General features: G+C 38.0%; 5 protein-coding genes across 8 annotated transcripts; 1 reads left to right on the forward strand and 4 right to left on the reverse strand.

The window, feature by feature from the left end:
- Nucleotides 1–79: 79 nt before the first annotated feature.
- On the reverse strand, nt 80–3,875 carry Gba1b (Glucocerebrosidase 1b). Its single transcript, XM_068300090.1, is given in 10 exon segments — nt 80–1,222; nt 1,379–1,899; nt 2,030–2,143; nt 2,223–2,352; nt 2,419–2,512; nt 2,515–2,738; nt 2,798–2,933; nt 2,997–3,138; nt 3,203–3,339; nt 3,537–3,875. Coding segments are annotated over 10 exon segments (1,656 nt in total). The 5' UTR covers nt 3,595–3,875; the 3' UTR covers nt 80–1,122.
- Nucleotides 3,876–4,554: 679 nt separating this feature from the next.
- Nup93-2 (Nucleoporin 93kD-2) lies at nt 4,555–7,256 on the forward strand. The gene is given in 5 exon segments (XM_068300754.1): nt 4,555–4,776; nt 4,837–5,020; nt 5,077–5,628; nt 5,630–6,483; nt 6,548–7,256. Coding segments are annotated over 5 exon segments (2,412 nt in total). The 5' UTR covers nt 4,555–4,615; the 3' UTR covers nt 7,209–7,256.
- A 29-nt stretch (nt 7,257–7,285) lies between these two features.
- LOC137585103 (stabilizer of axonemal microtubules 2) lies at nt 7,286–9,609 on the reverse strand. The gene is made up of 3 exons (XM_068300755.1): nt 8,380–9,609; nt 7,697–8,159; nt 7,286–7,638 (listed from the first exon to the last, which is right to left on the reverse strand). The coding sequence occupies exons 1-3, from the start codon at nt 9,325–9,327 to the stop codon at nt 7,580–7,582; spliced, it is 1,470 nt and encodes a 489-aa protein (XP_068156856.1). The 5' UTR covers nt 9,328–9,609; the 3' UTR covers nt 7,286–7,579.
- Nucleotides 9,610–10,468: 859 nt separating this feature from the next.
- On the reverse strand, nt 10,469–19,617 carry l(3)05822 (lethal (3) 05822). 4 transcript variants are annotated; one of them, XM_068300799.1, is made up of 4 exons: nt 19,464–19,617; nt 11,134–12,652; nt 10,836–11,069; nt 10,469–10,767 (listed from the first exon to the last, which is right to left on the reverse strand). In XM_068300799.1, exons 2-4 carry the CDS (start codon nt 12,622–12,624, stop codon nt 10,639–10,641), a joined length of 1,854 nt encoding a protein of 617 aa, XP_068156900.1. In that variant the 5' UTR covers nt 12,625–12,652; nt 19,464–19,617; the 3' UTR covers nt 10,469–10,638. The 4 variants fall into 4 exon arrangements, with proteins under 4 accessions (XP_068156900.1, XP_068156903.1, XP_068156901.1 ...); XM_068300802.1 differs by having other exon boundaries at nt 11,134–12,656; nt 19,457–19,591; XM_068300800.1 differs by lacking the exon at nt 19,464–19,617 and adding an exon at nt 18,969–19,262 and having other exon boundaries at nt 11,134–12,656.
- Nucleotides 19,618–19,898: 281 nt separating this feature from the next.
- LOC137584359 (WD repeat-containing protein 3) lies at nt 19,899–22,890 on the reverse strand. The gene is made up of 2 exons (XM_068299714.1): nt 22,659–22,890; nt 19,899–22,595 (listed from the first exon to the last, which is right to left on the reverse strand). Exons 1-2 carry the CDS (start codon nt 22,814–22,816, stop codon nt 19,994–19,996), a joined length of 2,760 nt encoding a protein of 919 aa, XP_068155815.1. The 5' UTR covers nt 22,817–22,890; the 3' UTR covers nt 19,899–19,993.
- Between the last annotated feature and the right edge of the window lie 74 nt (nt 22,891–22,964).

Genomic DNA, 22,964 nt, shown 5'->3' on the forward strand with positions numbered 1-22,964 from the left:
TACATATTCCTATATGCCCCATAATATTCCAGCCCTTTGATTATAATTATCTTTAGACATTCATTTATGGCTAGACGAGTTCAATTGTATTTAAACTTTAATAACAATTTCATCAGCTCAGACGATTATTAATAGTTAACTTTATATATGAGTTCCAAGTTACTCACTTATTTTATTAAACAAATTAATGAATCAAAAAAACATAAGTGGGTCAATTTGAAAATCTATTTAAATCTATAATTAAAGTAATTGAATTTGGCAACGTTTTGCTTAAAACTATTAATTTTTAAACCTTTTTTCAAACTAATGCTAATAATTTACTTTGTTTCGATGCGGTTGTCATTTCTTTTTAACAAAGTAGAACCTGAATAAGCTTAATTTAATATTTAAAAATAAATCTTTTTTTTTTTTTTTTGCGCTATTAGTGCAAACCAAGAAAACTCAAATTCGTTTTAAAATAATAAACGTTTCAAGTCTTAATTTATAGATTTACATAAAACGCCCCATTTTTTTTTTGTGTGTGTGTGTGTGTGTACGGACACTTAGCTAGTGAGGAAAATGCATTTGCGTGCCGCTCAATTGACAATCATATTTATAGAGCATATTTCAGACCAAAAAAAAAAAAAATAAAACCAGAAAAGAAAAAAAACCGAAATCTTAAAGAAAAACTTAAGGAAAATATTTATGCAAGAGATATGTGTGTCTAGTTTTTGGTTTGGCCGTTATTGCCGCTCCACTGGCAGTTGTCACTCAACTTGATCCGATCCCAACAAATTCTTTGTATCCCGCCGTTTGTACTTGCCGGATCCGTAACCACCCTCGTACGATGCATTAAACTAAACGGCAAATGAAATTTCATTGTAAACAGACGCGTTACGGCAAATTAAGTAGCTTAAACAAATTTCCGTTTTGTCTCTTGATGTCTCTGGAGATCTGAAATATACATGTATTTCGATATACATATGTATATATATGCGTTTCTTATCCTGTTAAAGGCAATTTATGGGCTTCCGTTTTGTTTGTTTTACTCAGTTGTCCTATCCTAATTGGTCCTTTGGGCAGCGTGTTGCAGCTGGACTCTCGTCTCGGTGTATCCCTTAGTTTAACTCATTTCCAGGAAACTCATTTATACAAAATTGTGTGCCAAGAGCGTGCCGGAATGCTTAGATTAAATTCTCCACTTTGACTATCTTTGAGGGCCACATCAACTGTCAGATTTTCACTGTAATAGATGCAAACATAAATACTTAGGTGCATTGAGTTTGACAACGTTTTAGGCTCGAGTGCATTGGGCAATTAAGTCGCTGCACTTAAGCATCACCATTTGCAGATGATGATACCCTAAAAATAGCAACCCAGACACTACACCACCACTTACCCATTGTATATGATCAGCACCACAGTGCCATCCGGACGTAGAAAACCGACGACTTTGAGTTGAGCAAATTCATTGCTTAAATTGGTCTCAGTTTCGATGCGCACAGATTGTTCGGGCAAAAATTTGGAATAATGTCCTATGGCATAATAGATTGGTTGCTTGTAAATCTCCGAACGACTCGTTGTATTCACAATTATTGGAGCATCCACATAGTTCTTTACATAATTCGGTCCACCTTGCTCATCTAACACTAGATTCCAATCTAGCCAGCCATTGAAATGATGCTGGAAATCTTGCATATATGATCGCATATATTGCTCACCGCGATCCCAATTGCCCAACTCCGGGCCATGGGTTTGCCATGGTTTATCGCCAACGCAAGATTCTGTATTTAATATTAATTTATTTGGCATCTCCTCATGGGTCTTATCAATGAGTTGGGGGCCAAATACATCATCCCAATACCAATGAACAGCAAGACCATCCAAATAGTCCAAAGCATTTGGACGAGAGGCACGCATCTAGATACAACATAACGATTAAAGTTATATATATGTACATATCCTTATATGAAGAGCTAAAGGGCTTAAAGTGCAGTCCCTAAGTGCTTCATATATTGTAGATAAGCTTGAGAATTAAATATAAATTCACCTTATGAAAATAGGAGGGATACGTATAGCGTTGGTCATCATTGCCAAAGATTAGCACATGACTTTGCGTTGAGTTCTTTATGAGTGGCCCCAGATAATCGTTCAGCCAAATAGCCTAGAAGCAAACAGCAACCAAAAGAGATTAAAGATGAATGCAAAATGTCATCGTCATTATCTATTTATGACGCGCTTACCTGCTGCCATGGGGTCCAGCCCATGCTCATGAAGCGTACAAAAAAGAAGCCAATAATGCCGTTTAAAGGCTCATTACCAGTGGATATGGCCCAAATCGGCATATTTTTAGCCTGCATCAGTTCAAGAAATCTGCCAAAAGAAAAACACAGAAAATTGTTCATTAAACTGCTGTGTACTGTAATGCAGTATACCTACCTGAGATAATATTTAGCCCATGTTTCATAATATTCCGTTTTTAATTGACCAAAACCTGTCCAGCGATCATTGTTTTTCATCCAGGGTGGTGCACCCAGGCAGTGGCCATAATTTTAAGTGTATTCAGATTGCCAACGGTTTTAAGACGTTTCATTTGTTGAATTTTGATTAAATCACGATTATCCAGCTTGGTAAAATTACCTAAAAGTGGATCATTGCGCGGTTGTTCATTATATGCCCATGGTTTTAGATCGAAATCGGAACCACCTATGGTAATGCGAAGGCTATTATAAGCTATTCCATCCGCATGAAAGTAAGATCTACGAATATATGTATATAGAAAATTTCAATTGTCTAAAGATAAAGTAACTTTCTTTACCTATAGACATGATCTTGTAGTTCCGTTGGCAACTTTTGAAGTATATGGGAAACACTTCCCGTGAAGGCTCCACCAAAATTGGTTATATTCTGATAACGTTGTTCACGTTTCACAGAAACTTTAATCTTCTGAGTAGCTGGAGAAGCCCAAAATGGTTTCATGGATTAGCCGTATACACTAATTAATTGTTCATACTAACGTTTCCTTGAAAGCTGTAACCAGGCTCTATTATCCTCAACAATAATGGCATCTGTTTCATAGTCACTGCTGGGTTTATAGTCTAAAATGTTCATGTGCTTGTCCTGAAAGCTTCCTTTGGTGCTTTTAAAACGCAAGCCGTTCTGAAATATTGAAAAATCTCTAAATTATACTTGTTTAATTCACATTTTCGTTTAATAGCCTTACCTTGCTAGAGCTAATCACCAAAATTTGTAAGTCATCATCGAGATTAGTTTGTTCCATATAATCGCAATACGTTTGATTGCAAACACAAACACTTCCATAATTCGTTAATCGTAGATCGCAGGGTTGGCTTAGAGATACTGTTAAATATATATGTATATGTATATATATTATATATAGTTATCTTTTATAAGTTTAATAAAAAATTGTAAAACTTGTAAACACGGTTTAAAGTACTTCCTAAAATACCGGCTAATATTAATAGTTTTACAAACTTGTATATTTGAATTTCCACAATTATTATAAGTGTCAGTGAATAAGCTTATTAATTTCTTACCAACAGGCTTGGGCCAGCTTGTGGCCAACAATAAAATGTAAGCCAAGATTGCTTTCATGGTGGTGGCACTGCAAGCCTAAGACGAAGCGCCGCAGTGTCTCTCGTAACACACGTTTTGAATGCGCTGGCACAACTGATTGGAATTGGGAGCACCAGGCCTCTGACAAAATCGTTTCTTTAATTAAGCGCGTCGACAAACAAAAATTTCGCTTATATATACATATGTACATACGTACGAATTTAAGCTTATGTTGTTGGTTTTTGACTTGACCTGCAGGGACAGCTGTTGATTGCATAGCTCGCAATCTCATATGCTCTGCTTCGTATCAAAACCGAAAAGATTCTCCAGAAACGATCTCTCTCTGAGCGGCACTTTTTGTTTTGTTTTAAATTGTTTTTTGTCAAGCGCTTTGCATTGACTCATTCGTGTGACGCTCTCAAATGAGTGTCGCGTAAAAGAGTAATACGATTTTTGATCACACAAAGAGTCTCAACAAAAGACAGTTTGACCAAAAAACTCAACAGAAATGATCTTTGCCTACCATGTACATGTAAATACATACATACATACATATACATAAATGTAAATAAGAACGCATCAATCGCATCAACTTGATTGATAAAGCCGTACGGTAAACAACTGTGATTCGATCTTCTCTCCCACTTGGAAATCGACGCACGAAATTTAATTAAAAGTGGAAGAAATCATTTTTTTAAATGTTCAGATATATGTTTGGGTTTCTCTTTATCGGATGGACAGAAATATGATTTTAAATTACGGCAAAACAAATGTCTCTTCAAACACAGTGAAATTATTTAATATTACTGGTTTTGGAATTTTTATATATATTTATTTTATACTTGTCAGTATGAGAGTATTTAAAAGCCGATTTACTAAAATAATTTAAATTTGCGCGCTACTTTGTTTAAACATTTTTCAATACTACTGGGAGAAATACTTTTTTAGAGATGAGAAATTAAACGATGTACATCAATTTTTATTATCGATAAACCGCCGGCTTGGAGTGTGTTGATTATATAGAGCACACGAAGGAAATAAAATAAATTAATTTATAAAAATGGACTTAAATACATTATTGCAACGCGCTCAGAATCTCGCGAACTGTGGGGATGCAGATTGTGAGCTGCCACGAGTGGAGCGCACTCTGCAACAGGTACTCCAAGCTGCGGAGGAGTTCCACTCGCGTGTGACCCAAACCAGCGGAAAAGATATTCAAGCGTAAGAGTTTGTTTACAACATAAAAATTCCAATGAATAAAAATCTTTAAACTTTTGTTAGGCACATACTTTTGGGATCCAAGGGCATTAACCTACCCAAATTAAATCAAAAATTGGAAGCCCTAAATGCAAGGAAAACCTTTGAGCCATTGGAAGTCACGAGGGCAGAGACTGATATATCCACATTTTTAAAGAATGAACGTGAAAATGCCATAACATCTGTTATAGAGGATACCAATAAAAATGTAAGTAGGCCACAATATTGGATATTGATCAATATTAATCTAGTATATTCCTACAGATTAACGATGCAGTGACAAAACAGAAATGGACCCACTTGATGAGTTCCTGGAATGAGGAGAAGACTCGTCTTTTGGACGCTCTAATAGGTTCATCACAGAATTTCATAGACCTGCAACGTCTCCCACAGTACACAGTAGTGAACCCTGAGAGTAAGCCGCGTTCTTGCCTGAATCAGATGGGACTGCTGTACGCCCAGGAACTACGGCAATACAATGAATTGATAATCAATCAAAGTCCTCAGAGACCAAATTTAGTGCAGAAATTCGCACAATTGGTTCATACATTTGGTGATCTTCGTCTCACAGATATGTGGAATCTATTGACCTGGGTCACTCAAGTTGATCAACCCTTTAATGGAGATCCCATTAAGACACGCCAACAGCGACCTGAATTTGTTTTGAATGCCAAATCTTATTTGGAAAGACGTTACAGACTATATTTGAGTTCCATATTGTTGTCACCCACTGATGTGGACAGCTATCAACTGGTTTTGGCCTATGTGACTCGTCGATTTGGTCCGCATCAGTCAACCATAGGACTAGTTGATGTTGTTGGTGGGGGGTAAACCGCTTTGGCCCTTGGTCTACTACAGTTTACGTTGCGGATCTGTGGAGACGGCACTTGAATTCCTTCGCGAGGCGGGTACAACATATGAGGATTTCTCTCTTCTCATTTCGGATCGTGTGAATTCTCGCATCGAGAGCCAATTAAAACTGCAGTATGCCAATAAGATACGGAATTCCACCGATGCCTATAAAAAGGCCGTTTATTGCATTTTCCTGGGATGCGATCCACATGAAGTACATGGTGAAGTGGCCAAATCTATTGATGATTTCCTATGGATCAAGTTGTCAATGCTCAGGCCTGGTACACCGGAACTAGCCTCCGGCTATAGCAATTTACAGAGTTTAATATTGGAGAAATATGGAGAGAAATACTTCAATGCCTCTCAACAGGCTCACTTATATTTCCAGACATTGGCTCTGACTGGTCAATTTGAGGCTGCCATCGAGTTTCTATCTCGCTCCGATGAAAATCGTGTTCATGCCGTTCATATGGCCATAGCGTTAAGGGAATTAGGATTTCTCGGCGGTGTTCGAAGTGTTAATCAGCCATTGTTAAGCATTGATATTTGCGATCCGCAGCCCTTGCGACGTCTAAACTTGGCTCGTCTTATCCGTTTATACGTTGAGCCTTTCAAGCGAACGGATACTGTCGAGGCATTGCATTATTATTACACTTTACGATGTTTCCGTGACCCAAAAGGCCGGAATATGTTTCTTACCTGTGTCTGCGATTTGGTAGTGGAAAGTGGTGTACTGGATACTAGTATATTCGAATTGATCTTTGGTCAGAGGAAAAATGAACAACAGCAACCAAACGATTTGCGTATTGAGACCAAACAGTGAGTAGTCAAAGAACAATCTTCCCATAGATTTTTAATTCACATGTTTGCGTTCTACTTACAGGGGCTTATTCCGTCAATTTCATTGCCCCGAGTTTGATACCTGCACAATGGCCGGCTTGGTCGCCGATGAGCTTGTACAGCGTGGAAGTTTTGAAATGGCTGTGCCACTTTATGACATGGCGGGCAAGCATAATTCGGCTCTTAAACACCTCTCCATACTGTTAGCCCAGGTGGTACATCAGCCCCCCCTGGTGGGCACTTTACGTTCACGTCTCAGCATTGAAGCTAAACGTTTCACCCATCTCTTGGAAACTCAACATATCGAGCTTGATCCCAAAGTTGAATCTAATTATGTACTGCTTCAAGTTTTGTTAAATTTCTTTGACAATTACCATGAGGGCAAATTCATGATGGCTCTACAACAGCTTTGGCGGACCAATCTTATACCCAGAGAAGAGAAGGAGGTGGATGGTTGTTTGGCCCACATTAAACGCTTAAGCGGTGAAGTTATAAAAGTTTTGCCTGATGTCATAATAGCTGCCATGGACATTACTCAAAAGCAGTACAAACAATTAAAGGCTGATGTAGGCCCAAGGGCCTTCGAATTGCGACAGTTAAAGGAAAGAGCCAAACTATTGGCCAATATGACGGCTATAATGCCCTATCGCATGCCTAATGATACCAATCGAAGACTCCTGCAACTAGAACTGATGATGCATTAACAGATACACGCGAAATAAATTAAATTATGTTAGTTTTTAAAAGGTGAATTGAATATTTCATTTGGAAGAAAAAGACATTTAATTTGCAGGATTAACACTTACAATTTAATGCTGACCAAAAACAACGACTCAACGTGATTGAACAAAAGTTGTACTTGTTGACGGTTTTTTTGTTTTTTGTAGTTCTTGTGTTGCGCATGGTTGCATTTAAAAGAAATAGGTGTATCTGTGTGTAACGTAGTCGGGACTTGAAGATTTTGGGTACAACTTAAAAACGCAAAGGTAAATGAGCTCACATCACATCAAAATAAAGGGTCGGATGGGGAAGGGGTAGAGAGGGATGATGAGAGCAATCAAAATGTATTTCTGGATCAACAAATGCCAGCCTTGGGATAGGAGCCAGCATCACCGCCGCCATTGCCGCAATTACCTAAGAATGATCCGAAGTTCAATTTGAAACTCTCGCCCTTGTCATACTTCAAACTCACCGCCACATCGATTGAAAGCACCGGGTGGACCATAGCTCAGTTTCTGTATAGTACATTTCTCAATGGGTCCACTTGGACGGCAATAGCTTGTGTAACGTGCCCATGGCATGGGATCCTTGGGTTGTATACAATTAGGCAAATAGCTTAATTTATATGTGGTACAATTCTCCATTGGTCCCTCATTGCGACAGAAGCCCATACGTGGCTTAACAGCCTCTGGCCGTGGATTACATGTCACATCCACTGGCATGTAAGACAACTTATTGACCGTACAACGCTCCATGGCACCGCTTGGACGACAAAATGCTGTACTTGGCACTATGGGACTACGGCGTACATGTGGCTTGGGTACAAAATCATGCTTCTGTGTGGTCATGGCATACATTGGTCCATCAAAGCGTAGACCATTCTCCATCGGACGTATAGCCCGTGTGCGCTCCAAGCAGTTTGGCTGATACGACAACTGCGGCGGGGGAAAAGAAGTTCGAAAAATGTAAACATTTTGTTGCATCATTGTTGCTTATTAATTCCAAGAAAATCCTAATCTCTAGTTAATATCTGCGACCGAGATTTTCTTAGAATTAATAAACAAAAACTATGAAGCTCGAAAACAAAGAATATTACTTATGACAACCATTATAAAGACTACCTGGAGTCGTTAAGCTAAGGGGATTTTTTCATACCTTTTGAATTGTGCACTTCTCCAGTGGACCAGTTGGACGACAGAAAGTATCTTTGGGCAAAACGGGCACAGGCTTTGTCCGTGAAGCATCTACCGGCATGTAGCTCAATTTATAGACCGTATTGACAGCACTCGGATCATTGCCAATGAAACGTAAGTGGGACATTGGCATAACTGGAGCAGTGCGTCCACTATTACAATTGGGCATATAACTGAGATTGTAGGTGGTGCAGAGATTTTGATAACGCGGCGGCACACAGCGTACTTTATCTGCCCATGGTGTCGGCTCCTTTGGTGGCAGACAGACTGGCATATACGAAAGCTTCTGAATCGTGCAGCGTTCCAAGGGACCAGATGGCCTGCAAAACTGTCCCTGTTGTAGCATGGCTTTGGGTGGAGGATTTTGACAAACATCAATGGGCATATAACTCAATTTCTGTATGGTGCAACGTTCCATGGGCGCCGATGAGGAGCAAATGGTTTCACGTGGACGTATTGTTTCTCGTTTGACCACGCCCTTGGGCACATAGTCGTGCTTCTGTGAGGTCATGGCATAGATGGGTCCCTCAAAACGTAATCCACTCTCCATGGGCCGTATGGCTGCAGTACGTTGACCTGGACACGGCGGCATGTATGACAATTTCTGCACTGTGCATCTTTCCAAAGGAGCTGTCGAGGCGCGTATCTGAGAGCATGGCAACACCGGACGAGCTCGAATATTATCGCCACAATTGGCATAATAGGAACGCCTATAGATCGTATCCGTTTCCAATGGAGCTGTTGAACGCATAAAATTCGATACCGGCCGGATAGGCATAACCCGCGGTGGCTGCTGATAGCAGCATCCAGAATAATCACCGCAATCACATGGTGGGCACGCCGATCCCGGTGGACATGGCGTAAAATCTGTGGGCGCCTGACAAGGCTCAGTACAACAATCACCCGACATTTTAGCGGGTATCAATCTACTTTTAGTTTCAGTTGGTTAATTAAACTAACAAAAAAGGATTTCAACTACGGACACACAACAAGAACTTGGCAAATTGTTAAAATAAATAATTTTGTTTGCCCCGGAGCACATCGAAGGTATATTTATGAGAGTATTTATGTACAGTTAACACATCCGAAAACGACTAAATTCAAATTTTGTGCTTCGACAATTGACTATCGACGAAGGATTTTACAATGTGTTCTATCTACGACAAACGTATGAGAATTGACTTGAGACTGAGAATAGAAAGCCATATAGAGATCAGTTGGAACTAGAAGCCGAATGAAGTATATATCACAGCCCACCTTTTGGAAAATATGTATACAATTCAAGCAATAGTTCAGAGGTTTTAAAATTAAAATATAAAACTGATAAAATAGGTTTCTCATAATAGCATTTATCACAAATATCAAATAGCAAAAAAAATTCTTTATATATTGCTAAAAAATTGAAAAAAATAATTAATTAATACATTTTCCTTGTTTTCAATTGCAATATTTTCAAAAGAAAGAATCACAAAGCATTAACTGAATTTCCAATAAACTTATAAATTGATTTCAATATTTTCTGATCATCTCTCATCTTTATTTTAATATATATTTCAATCGTATCTTTAAGGATACATATCCTGATATATTTTTTTCTTGTTGTATAATAATAATTTGTAAATCCTATTAAATTAAACTCTTTCATTCTCTTAAGGCAAACACATATAGATAGATAGATAGAGACTAGGATAGACTTGATTATCTGTTACAGGTTGCCATCCTAGGAATAAACTTAAGACACTTAATTACAGAACAGAATCAAGAACAATATTTTGTATAATCATAATAATAGTAAATACATACAGAATCAAAAATATATTTCTTTTGGAATCGATTAATTGCGCCTAACTAAATCTCATTAATTAACTAATTGATTTAAATAAAAATTGGGAAAACTAACTTATTTACATTTTGCTGTGTTTGAGGAGAAAAAAAAGTAAATACCTGGCTTCTATTAAATATTAAAAAATACATCAATTTTCGAGGGCGTTTTGTGGATTAACATAACAAATTTCGTTTTTTTCTTTCTATAAAAATCAGAAAACATAATGTTATTTGATTTCAATTTAGCCAGGAATTTTACTCCAAAAAATACATTATTCATCTTATATAAACTATAGTATAATATGTATATGTTTCAGTTCTTATCGACAATTTCCTTGTATGCATCATCATCATTATAATTATTTTTTGTAAGTATACTGATAATTATAATTTAGCTTCACATTGTGGGCAAATTTGGGGGAATTTGTTCTAGGAAATTAGCTGGAAATTGCCCTTGACGTCCTTCGATTTCACCATAGAGCCAATCATCATTAATACGATACAAAACAGTGACCAGGTCATTTTCCTAAAAACAAGTAATCAATTTTAAGTAAAGGCAATTCAAGTCGTATAGAGGAAGGAGAGATATTTTACCTGTAAAGACAAGTCCCCATCAACCTCGCCGGGAAATTGATAGAGGCAACGTGCCGTAGCCTGAACGGAGATGGGAGATTGAGTTGGCGGTGACCCCAACTGATTCGAATTAGAAGACAATGGTACTTTAATTTCCACATAATTAGCTGGAAAGATACCCTCACAGCCGGCACGCGTACGACCACGTAACCATTCCGGTGTGGGCTGTTCCAGCAAATAGATTTTCTCGTTCTCCTGCAAGGCACATTTAGATGATTACTTATTTTATTTGATTATGGAAACTGCAATGCAAACTTACCCTAAAGTTCAGATCTCCCTCTTCGACCCCATCAAAGTCGTATAGAGCTATGGCATATGGAATTTGCTCTTCCTCGATGTAACCCAAAGTGCCTTTGCTTAGAGCCAAAGCATCGACTTTGCCAGAGATGACATCCAATAGGCAGATGCCACCACTGGCAGCACCCATGCCGGCGCTAGTGGACGGCAATTTGGGTGGCTCTCCCTTGGGCATGGGTGGGGACGGTGGCGTAGATTCCCCTGCTCTTCCAGCACCTCCTACTAGGTAGCTACCAGGCATTCCTCCAATAAACGGAGGCGGCTTGGGTGCCTTGGGTTTCTGTGATATTTTCGGTTTGATTATTGTGGGCATCTGCAGCGATTGCGTGGGTGGCAAGAGACTTTTGCCATTGCATAGTGGATTATCGGAGCTGCGTCCCTGCAACTGCATTTGCCTAACGGGAGCTGAGCCAAATGAATCGATTGTGCCATAATTCCCGCCACTGCTATCAACCGCTTCCCAGGGATCTAAGGGACTCTGGGTCGATGGCCGTGATCTGTGGTGATAATCATCTTCGAAACCACTTTCCGGTTGTGAAACGCTGCCATTATTGGGAGAACTGAAATTGCTGTCGGAGCTAAAGCTATCGACACTAACACAATCGCTATTCGATTTCTGTGTAAAAGTCGGTGACGATGGCGGCGAATCAAAGCTAATCAGTTGACCCTCAGCCACTCCGGAGCCACTATTACTACTAGTTGATGCCATCGAAGAGCCAACAAAATTAGATCCGCTGGTGCTGCTGCTGCTAGTCGTTGCAGTATTCCATGCAGCATTCCAATCATAATTTGTTGAAGACGATGACGATGACGTGGTGGTGAATCCTCCAGCACCATTGCCAGCAACTTGTCCGCTGCTCAGGCCGTAGACACGATTCTGTGCTGCGACCTTAGTAGCAGCAGTCGTTGCTGACGACGTGTTACTGGCTTTCTTGCGTTGGAAAATATTGGGTATCAGACGATTACCACTGCCTCCGGATGCCGCCGCTTCATTTGAACGTTGTCCGTTTACTTGGACTTTAGGTGGCGGCGGCCGTGGCGGTGGCATCTTCTTTAAACCCAAGCCATTTCCATTCGATGTGTTGCTATTACCCCCACCAAATGGATCATCATCCCAATTGGTGGCTGGTGTATACAAGCGAGCCTGAGGGAATTTTCTCGTTATATGCGATCCGCTACCAGTTTGATTATCATCGAAATAATTATTATTGAAGGATTTCTTTGTAGCCGACTGCTGTTGCAAGGGTCGTCCTCCCTTTGGAGGTGGTGGCAATTTGATTGTCAACTTTTGTGTTAGCTGCTGCTGTTGTTGTTGATGATGATGCTGCTGCTGCTGCTCGAGGTGCTGCTGCTGCAGCTGTCGACGCAATTGCTCCAAACTGGCATTAGCTCCAGCTGCTGCTGCACTACCAGAACCAGGCGGAGCAGGCGCTGGCCGTGTTGGTATGGTCATAATAATATTTTCCTCTGCTACTTTTTGTCTGCCTGCAAATAAGTCGAAGAACAATTAGTTAAATGGCAAACCAAAAATTCTCCTACTCGTTATCAATTAAAGCCTTTATAGATAACACACATGGGACAAGCTGTATCCAGATAAGAGAGAATGATTCTTGCTTCCCTCCCCACCAGCTCCAAGCTTACCACAGAATGTTTTACTACTGTTTTTTTTTTTTTAATTACTGCTTACTGGAATTTAATTTCTTTTTTCCCAAATTTTCATTTGACAGTATTTATCAAAATAACTAAATAAGCAATTAAAATAAAGTGAAAACTACAAAAAAATATATTTTTAAATCAACATTATTAATTATAACTCAAATCTATTTTCTATGTGAAACTTTGCCATTTAAATAGGCCCATTCATCATCATCATCCTACGGGAGGGAGAGTTTGCATAAAAATAATACAATAAATCAATCCATTGACAGTCCATTGGCTAAATATTTGTTATTGTTTTGCTTGCTTAAGATACCCGTTAGTAGAGTTTTGTGGCTGGTATATATTGTTAGTGGCAAATTAAATACACATGTAAATGGCATTTCAAAAGGTCTTTTAATCTTGTTAATCGAAATATGAATGTCTAGTTTTAATTTCTTTTCGAACTTTGATTAATTTTGACAATTAATTAGGGAATATGTTAATCATAGATTTGGGTAGTCTTATTGGTTCAAACAAAAAACTCTAGTGAAAGAGAATAGTAGACATCTATCATAGACCCTTTTGACCCATTTGCTTATAAAATGTGAAGCTCTGCCTTTTTCTCGACGTACTCAAATCTTCTATATTTTCCTTTCACACGCCACTATCGTCAACCAAAATCGGTCAGAATGCGAATTTTATTTAATTTCCCTTAAATTTTTTACTCGAATTGATTTTCAAGAAACAATTTTAAAGTTTTGACAAGTTTTTGAAAGTACATGACACCATATCCATTTAAAAATGGATAGAAATATCCCATATAGTTGAGGTCCTAGGCATGGAATGGTATGATATAGCAGAAGCCGATTTGAGGAATTAAGTATCTCCTATTTTATCTAAAATCCTCTTGCCAACAAAAATTAGAGAAATAAATGAACTGAAGAACTGAAGGGTGCAACCAAGTCGTATACAACATTATTTAATTTTACTTTAGAAACATTTAATTTTTATGGTGCACTTGAAAAACACATAAGAGAAAACCAACAAACAAAGAATGTTACAAAAAAGAAACAACAATTCTTTTGTAGCAAGTTTGACGTCATTGAAAATGGATCACTCAACATGGAATAACAGATTTCTCCACCCACTAAAAGCAATGGCTAATTATTGGGAATTGTATATGCCCATGTGCTACCTAGTTGCTTCTGTGTGCCTCCTACTCTCCCATCTCTTCTGTGCTTTAGAAAAAAATGTGCATGCAAATTTCAGAGAAAAAAAAGTAGGTGGACCAACTTGTATAGTATATAGAATGTAAAATACTCGATTCGGTGCCCGGCACTGGACGGAACCAAAATGTGAACGCCAGCAAATTTTGCCTCTGAGTTTAACTTGCAGTTCACTGCGCGGCGCCATTGATAAGAGCATAAGAGGCAGACAGATAGAGAGCGAGAGGGAGAGAGAGGGAGACGAGGCAATAACAACATCCATACATAATATGGTTTTATCAAGAAAATATATATAATAAATATAAAAAAAATTATATTTTACGTCGCAACATTTAGGAATTTGGGATTTGTTTTTGTGTGGTCAATATATGGGGGGTGGCTATTATAGAGGGGGCGGGCTTTGAACTCTTCTCTTGACTAATATTATGTTTTTTGTTCAAAAAAAAACAACACGACTTTTGCGTCATTTATTGAGAATTCCCCAAAGTAGAGCAACATTTTTGTTTTTTTACGGCGCAAATATTGACGGAAATTGTACCAAGTGGGAAGGGAGGAACCTCCAGTGCACTGGTCTCACGCGGGCGCCATTAAATACATACATATGTTCTGCAGTGTTTTCATGACCTAATGGGGAAAACTTTTACACTTTGTTTGAATATGCTACATACCTAGGAAAATGATAAACACTCAAGTTTCATTTAGGTTCTTGGAAATATAAAGAGAAAATCTTGTTATTTAGTCAAAATACATTAAGAATTCAGAAGAACTGTGAATAGGAAATTATTCGAGTGGTTGACACACAAAAAAGCTAGCGAAATTTTTAACAAAAAGACCCGCTTCCCCTTCACTTTGACTCAAATGTTTAGCCAATCATTTGAAAGTATTATTAATCTCTCCATTCACGCCTTTTTCTTTAGATTTTCGTGGCATGTTTAAGCTGAAAATATTGATCTTAATTTTGCAAAACTCTTTCAAACAAATCTAAACTTTCATTTTGGAATTTGTAAACAAATCGTTTTGTAAAATTCATGCAAAATTCATGTAAATTAAATAAAATACCGTTGTTGATGGCGCCCACGTTTTTCGCAGATCTTTTCGCACATGTGTGCATCTACTTATTGACGTTTTGTTTACTTAGACATAGTCTATGAGGCGCTAATTGGCCACACGTTTCGAGAGCCAACAGAGAGAATAAGCCACAGTCGCAATCTAATTAAAATCACCTTTGGGCAAGGTGGATTGTTAGTAATTGAGGTACCAGGTTGGGGCCACCCACAGCAAACTTTTTGAGGTTTACTGCAATAATTATTTTACTCTCTCCCGTTGATTTTTTAATTGGTGCAGATTTGAGTCGTAATCGTAATCATATAGAATATATTCCCATTAGTTTTTAGTCGGTCTATTTATTGCCCCAAGCAAATAACAAAATAAATGTTTGACGTCAATTTGAGCAAATGATCAAATATTTAGTTAGTCCATAAAATAACAAGTTAAATGTGGTGATAATGGGCTAAATCGATATATGTACATACAAACATATAGAGAAACTCCATATGAAAGCTAATTAAGTGCAATTGGGGATATTAGTACCTACATTATTTAGAAAATGCATGGACAAAGAATAATACATTTGTTGTTCAGACAAACTCTGAAAAAAACCCTAAACTAACCCTCTATTATTGTCTCTCGTCTAGTTAGAGCCCAACTCGTTCATGTCTTTAGTCATTAGCATTCACTTTAAAAAGAAAAGTAAACGACAGTTGCAACAATTGACATTCAAATTTACACTTTTTCATTTTCCCATCATTGAACAGTTTTAAAATTCACAGCAAACAGCCAATAGACTGTGTTAAAATTTTGAATAATATTTTACCTCATTAAGTAACAAATATTATATTTTTGGTATGACTTTAGGTTAAGCTTCTTAGTTTTAATTATCTCCCAAGTTTCAAAATAAATATTTAATTCTATTAAACAAATATACGTTGGGTTAAATGTTACATCAGTTTTGGCTGGAAATCACTATTAAAAAACAATGAGGTTATGAAATCTCATCTATGTAACACTTTTCTATTCTCTAATATGTAGATTTGATGAGCCTATTCATCATTCGTGCACATGTTTCATTCCATTGCCTCATTGCCCCATGTTCTGAACTTTTGCCATATATACATAAAGCTTTAATGTTCAGTTAAGGTCGTCATCATCAACATCATCGTCTGTGTAATAAAGAGCCCATTGTACTGGCTACGGTTCAAGCTCAAGTGATAAGGTTAGGTTGGGTTTTTTACTTCTTCTTCTTCTTGTTTGCTGTCCATTTTGTTTGGAAGCTAAAACCGGTTTTCATTCAGCAAATTATTTATGTTAAACAAAATAAAATAAAAAAAAAAAAAAGGCTTCTTCATATTCTCTAGATAATCACATAACCAAAATGTTTAGTTTGCATGAATCATTTGACAAACAAATTGGCGTGGGGGAGTGGGAGGCAACAAATTGGAATGGACAACTTTTACTTGACACGTTCCATCATGATCAAGAAGAAGAAATCAACGGATTGAAATGAAACAAAAGCAGAACAAAAGAAAGTGACAACAACTTGAACTGAATCGGAATGCTCTCTGCACCCACCTTCCCCTCCGCCATCCACTTTTCCGGCTATAACCACTTATGTACATTTTTTTTCTTTCTTTCTCTTTTGATGTGATAGCGAAATGAGAGGTTTCCGTACGAGTTTCAAAGACGATAAACAATTTAATATTTTATTTATCATTTAAAGAAATTAACAAATGGAATTGCATTGTTAGAAATGTTTACACACACACACTTACACACAATCTCTATGCTCTATTTATACATAGACATTTATATCGCAATTTTGCGCTCTTTTTGGCAACAATTACTAAAACTAAACTGACCTTCAGTTTTCGATTTCGTTAAGTACCAACAACAACAAAAAATAGTGCACAAATAAATACATACATACATTTGATACAATTAAGAGAAAACAATGCAACTACAACTTTGTTGAAATATTATTTTATTTTTTTTTTTTTAATTATTTGCCAATTTTTAATTTACCTTACTTTTGAAAGACCAAATAAAAAGTTTATTAATTTTTACTAACCTATCCCACATTAAGAATATAAATTTGGGTAATCCACTGATAAACCTTGAGGAGACCAGAGGAAAAGCCGAGACACGCGTCAATATATATACATATATACATATGTAGCCCCATGTTGTCCCTCTGCCCCTCTTCAGCTTGTCTATCTATATATGTATGTATGTATGTATGTATATGCCATAAAAAGCGAATCGGAGACGAAGCCAATTGAATTTATTGTGACAAATAAAAAGTTAAATGAACTTAAATAAAAACACGCCTCAATTTTTCCTATACATACATTTTTTTGTTTGTGCTTCTTTTGTTTGTATTATTTTTAACCTACCTACTAAATTGTATTCGAATAAATATGCGTGACCAGAACGTGCTCTCAATTAAAGTAAATTACACAAGTCGTCGTCCCATAAAAAGAAACGCAACAAAAATTCATACAATTTACATAAGAACTTTGACTTTAGAAAAAGAGTACAACTGAATGCATTATGATCATTAAGGATTGAATGAATGAATGATAAACTACAAAAAGCAATGCATTGTTTCAGTCTTTGAGGGTAATGAAAGATCAAAATCTTTAATTTCAAAGAATATTTACAGGAAATTGACGTTCCATTATAGCATATTCATCTACGTATCTACATTTATATACTTTTATATTCATTTGTATATATTTAGCAAGTTTACACAACTGTTTTAAATCTTTAGTCAATTGGATTTATTTACTCTAACTAATAGTATTATGAATTTGTCAAGCAGGAAATTAACTATCCATGACCGTAAAAGTTTATGTATTTTACAATTTTTAAGAAAATTATGAAAAAAAATGTTTAAAATTATAAAATCGATAAAGATTTTATTGTGTTTTCCAATTGGATTCCACTTGAAAATCGGCTACAATTCTCTCCTTCTCAATCTCTCTGATTGGTTGTTTTTATTGGGGGTACATTTAAAGGGTATAAAAAATTCTTTATCGCTTATTCTGTTGTTTCTTTTCAATATGATTACATATGTATATACACATGTGAAACCACAACGAAAATTAAACAGGTTTTCTTCCGATTTTATAATGTTACCCATGTGTATATGTATTTTGTTTAACTATGATTTGTATTAAACTGAGACATAGGAAACAAAGCACGTTTCAACAACTCGTGTAGATCTGTTAAATTTCTGCAGGTTGAAACCATAAAATAAGGACAGGGGGAAGAGAGTGAGACAGAACGATGCGAGCGAGGGAGGAGAGCTTTGCATTCATGCGTTACATGTGAAATGAATCTGGGTCAAAGTTGAATATCATCCAAAGAGTTGCATTGTTCTATATGGAGAATAATGCATTTCAAAAGCTTTTCTTGATTGATTGTACTTTTTTGAATTGCTCCACGAAATGTTTTTTTTATTGTTTTCTTGTTGTTCGTTTGCCAGGCCAGTGCTCCTCTTTCATCTACATCTGGCTCTCCCCCTTTCTCTCTCACTCACTCTAAGCTTGAGATTCTAAGCTCTTCCTGTTTTGCAATGAAACGTTTTGGAATTGAACACAACCGCCAACTGATACCAAGCCAAGCCATTTAAAAGTCAGTGAAATGGAACCTGCTGATTTTGAAAGTGACAAAAAGAAAATGAAACTAACCGATTCCTTATCGGAATTATTATGTTTATGCAATAAATTTAATATGATATCATGACATAAATAAATATTTAATTAATTAAGCAATGCGACCTTGAGGGTCCGGGGTTGCTCCATGGCAAAATGGGAGTGGAGAGAATCAACAGTGCGAGAAGTAGATGTATGGGGAAGGAGGGGTGGTAACTAACCTTTTTGGTCACCAGTTTAATTTTTTTTGTCTTTGCTGTCGCTTGTTTGGTTTGAGCCAAGACTCGACCACCCAAACCTGGTCAGGCTAAATATGACTAATGCCTTACGCACACAGGCTCACACACACGCACAGTAACTTTGCACTTTTAGCCGCGCGCTCTCTCTCTTTCGCTTGGTTCACTCTCTCACCCTATTGAAAGGCCATTACCAACAACAAGCAGCAGCTGCACAATGCAGTAGTTTCCCCTCCAAAACAAAAAAAAATAATAGGAGGATATATGTATCAACTGGAGACAGCTGCTGCCTTGTTACTGCTGCGACAATAATTATTTTTCTTTATTGCAAAATTTCATAATGTAACATTTGCCCAATTGTTGTTTTTTTTACAGTTAATTACGAGCACGCACAGACAAACACACACACACACAAACACAAACGAACACTATAATTCAACAAAATGATTTAGAGACTGTTTTGATTTACATACACTGCACTTGCCTTGAAAATTGAATTTCTATTTGCTATTGGCTGGTTTAAACAATTTAAATTGTTTAAACAATTTTCACAAATTCCGATATCATCCGTTTCTATTGCGTTCTCAACTTTTAATGACGAGTGTTGGTAAACGCATACTGACTGTTGCGTTGCCAGACTGTTTGACTTCACTTTTGTTCTTCGGAAGTTTAAAATTGGGTAAATGTTTACTACCACTACTCGAGATTTCAGTGTTGAAAAGTGGAAAAATCAGGTAAAGCTAGATTTCAGTGTTGTCAAACGCTATTTTTTATTTGGCGCGCTGTTTGACCGCCCTGGTAGCCGAATATTGTATTCTGATGACCTGATGTCGTGCTGGTGCAATTTTTCTCTTTCGTTTGATACCAAAATTATGTAGTTAAGCGCGCTTTGGGCCCGAGTAGTAGTAGTAAACATTTACCATTTGTATATACAAAAAAAGGTATATGTATTCATTATTGAGTTAAAATAAACAATATCTAAATTTATAATTAAATGTAAATGTTTTATCCTAGACCATTTGAATCTGCAATCGTCGTTTGGTGGTTTCCCGTCGTTTTTTCTCTCTTTTCCGCCTAGCTTGTGTGGCCTCACGGAATAGTTGAACACCTTCACGTTGCTCCACTTCCGTCTGCAGAAGGGAGAGTCCATGCAGATTCCAACCCAGACAATCACGCAATTGGTTTACATCATTTGTTAGTAAGCCAAGTATCTTCATGAGCAGGGGTTTCATTGTTTTGGTGGCTGCAATGGGTTTCATATGTACCTTAAACAGGAATATTGTGACTCGACACAGCAACTCTAATTCGTCAGGACGTTGAGCTATCAGCACCGGGAGACGTTCGAGCACTTCGCAAACCGTAGAAAAGGGTAGCAGAAGCAATGCTTCCTCTAAATCAGAGGCACGTATGCGCATTAATGTAGTTACCAGGAAATCAGTCGGAGTCTTCACTTGTAATGCCAGCATAAGGGGATGTATTTCAGGTTTCTCTGTGTCTTCTACTTCAAATTGCTTGGATATTTCTAAGCACTCCACAATGGAATCAGCTGCCTGTTCAGATCCAACAGTTTTACGTGACGGCAATTTGAGACCTGGCAAAAGTGGCACACTGTTATCCTCTCCCGTGGCCAATTGTTCATTCTCCATTTGCTCGCGTTCTTCCTCTTGGATATCTTTTAGAACAATTGTCTCCTCGGTGCGTTCAAATAAACGCAATGTACGATCCGATCCACAGGTGACCAAGTATCGACCGTTGGGCGAGACGGAGAGAGAATAAGCTTCACCAATGTGACCCGGTAGGGTGAGAATTTTGTCAAATGAATCTCCATCCCATTGCTTCACTTTGCCATCCTTGCCACAAGTAAAGAACATATGAGTTTGGGGAATAAATTGCAATGACATCACCGAATCATCATGGGCAAATATTGAACGATGGCAATCGCCAAAATTAAGACCCCAAATCTTGACATTTCTATCAGCTGAACCGGTGGCTATTAGTGTAGAATCATAGGAGATATCCAAACAAAGAACGGGCAGCTTGTGTCCATAGAGCGATAGATAGAATTTAAATGTGTCCAGAAAGAAGATTTTCACTGTGGAATCTAGCAAGCCCACCGCCAAATATTTCATATCCGGACTGACTCCCACACAAAGAACGGTTTCCTCTAGCTTTAGTGTATTCTTGTGCAAGAGTGACAGAACTTTTGTCTGCTCATTCGAGTCAATCAATTCGTATGTCCAAATTTTTATGGTGGAATCTCCACTGCCCGTGATGCAGCCCTTTTGATCAGGCAGCAAGGCAATGGACCATAACTCACTCTCATGTGCTGGAATCTCTTCGACAATATCACCGGATCCTACGTCCACAATTAGCAGTTTGCCAGTCTTCATGCCCAGCAAAGCATACCGATCGCCTGGAACGAATCGTAGGCATAGAACATAATCCGTTGGAACTGTACGCAAGCATTGCATGACCTCACGATCCCAGAATTTGAAGGATTCTGCTGCTCCCGAACCAATAGCCAACGAATCATTGGTAAAGCAAACAGAACGCACTTCCGATTGATGGCCTAGACGAGTTAGAGAGCGCAATACTTTTACGCTGGTCTCTTCCGACGACTTGCGATTCTTAAGAGATGCTTCCAATGAATATAGGGACAGACTATTATTGGCCAAACTAACCAGGACACGTAGCTCCTTGTTCAAGCCCAACAATACATCAATTGACTTGATCTTTTGTTTTGTTTTGATGGACTCCAAACGTTTAATTTCATCGCTTAGAGACAATTCTTGGGATAACTCCTCCTCAGTAGTCGTTGTTGCCTTCTTAGCTTTCTTAATTCGTTTTGCCAGGCGTTGTTTTACCTCCTCTTCGGTGCATATATAAAAGTTCTCAATAAGATCATTTGTGCCGTGACAGCTTAAGATTCTTTCATTGGGATCAGCTACCAAGTTAACACAACGTCCTTTACTAGCTCTCTGGATGACGCCACAATTTACAACACTCACTGGCGATATGGAGTCCTCTTCGTCTATTGACAAGCCCTCAACCGCGGATTCCAAAGTACCTCGATCTCCTTGTTCACGTTGCTTTAGTCGATATACATTCATGCCACTCTCTCCAGCACCCGCCACCATGAAATCTTTAACAAATGCTAAGGCCCAGACTTCTGTGCGATTGTCTACAATAGTTTTGAAGCAAAATTGTGTCTCCAGATTCCAGAATTTGATTTGTGTATCCTTTGAACAACTGACTACAATATTATTGGAATCCTCACATATACGTTGCAGAAAATGTGCATCGGTTATAGCTGCATTATGACCACTCAAACGCTGCCGCCCAGCCTGCTCGACGACATCTATGACCACAAGTTCCGTGTCCAGGCCACCACTGACCAGGCGCATACCCTGATTGTCATAACGTAAAATGCTCACAGCGTTCTTATGAAGAGCTAGGGAACCAATGGCATTGTAATAGGTCTGAGAGGTAATATCAAAGATCTGCACTGTTCCATCCGCATAACCCACAGCGATGTGCAAGTGGTCCGGTGAGACTCTTAAGGCTGTCACTTCGAATTTTTCACGGCGCAAAGTCAACTTCCGATCACCCAATCTGAGAAAGGAAGGCACATTTGAATAATTATCCTTATTACAAATAGGCAACAACAAAACCTACCGCAAATCCCAAACTACAACATTCTCTGCGGCGGGACTGGCAACAAATCGTCCCTCAGTGCGGTCGACAACAGCAAAATTAACATTGGCACGACCCGAGGAGATTATATTAAAGCTGTCGACGGGACGATAAGCTAAATATTGTTTAGTTAAGCCCATTGTAACATTAATTATATTTAAATTTTAAAAATGTGCACAACCGAAGCAAATCAAGTTTCACGTGTTTAGAGATGGCCAATTGCAACTAAAGAGATATGTGATAAACTATCGATAGCGCCACTGGGCAATTTCCCGACACTTATTCTTT

The sequence above is a fragment of the Drosophila tropicalis genome, unplaced genomic scaffold, assembly GCF_018151085.1.
Source record: "Drosophila tropicalis isolate 14030-0801.00 unplaced genomic scaffold, ASM1815108v1 contig_878, whole genome shotgun sequence".
Lineage (NCBI taxonomy): Eukaryota > Metazoa > Arthropoda > Insecta > Diptera > Drosophilidae > Drosophila > Drosophila tropicalis.

Excerpts from the sequence above, each read along its gene's own strand:
- LOC137585103 (XM_068300755.1), bottom strand. The coding sequence starts at position 9,327 with ATGTCGGGTGATTGTTGTACTGAGCCTTGTCAGGCGCCCACAGATTTT. Across the intron at positions 8,160-8,379 it reads AGAAGTGCACAATTCAAAAG|TTGTCGTATCAGCCAAACTG; the intron begins GTATGAAAAAAT and ends CCCCCGCCGCAG. Across the intron at positions 7,639-7,696 it reads TGCTTTCAATCGATGTGGCG|GTAATTGCGGCAATGGCGGC; the intron begins GTGAGTTTGAAG and ends GATCATTCTTAG.
- LOC137584359 (XM_068299714.1), bottom strand. The coding sequence starts at position 22,816 with ATGGGCTTAACTAAACAATATTTAGCTTATCGTCCCGTCGACAGCTTT. Across the intron at positions 22,596-22,658 it reads GTTGTAGTTTGGGATTTGCG|ATTGGGTGATCGGAAGTTGA; the intron begins GTAGGTTTTGTT and ends TTCCTTTCTCAG.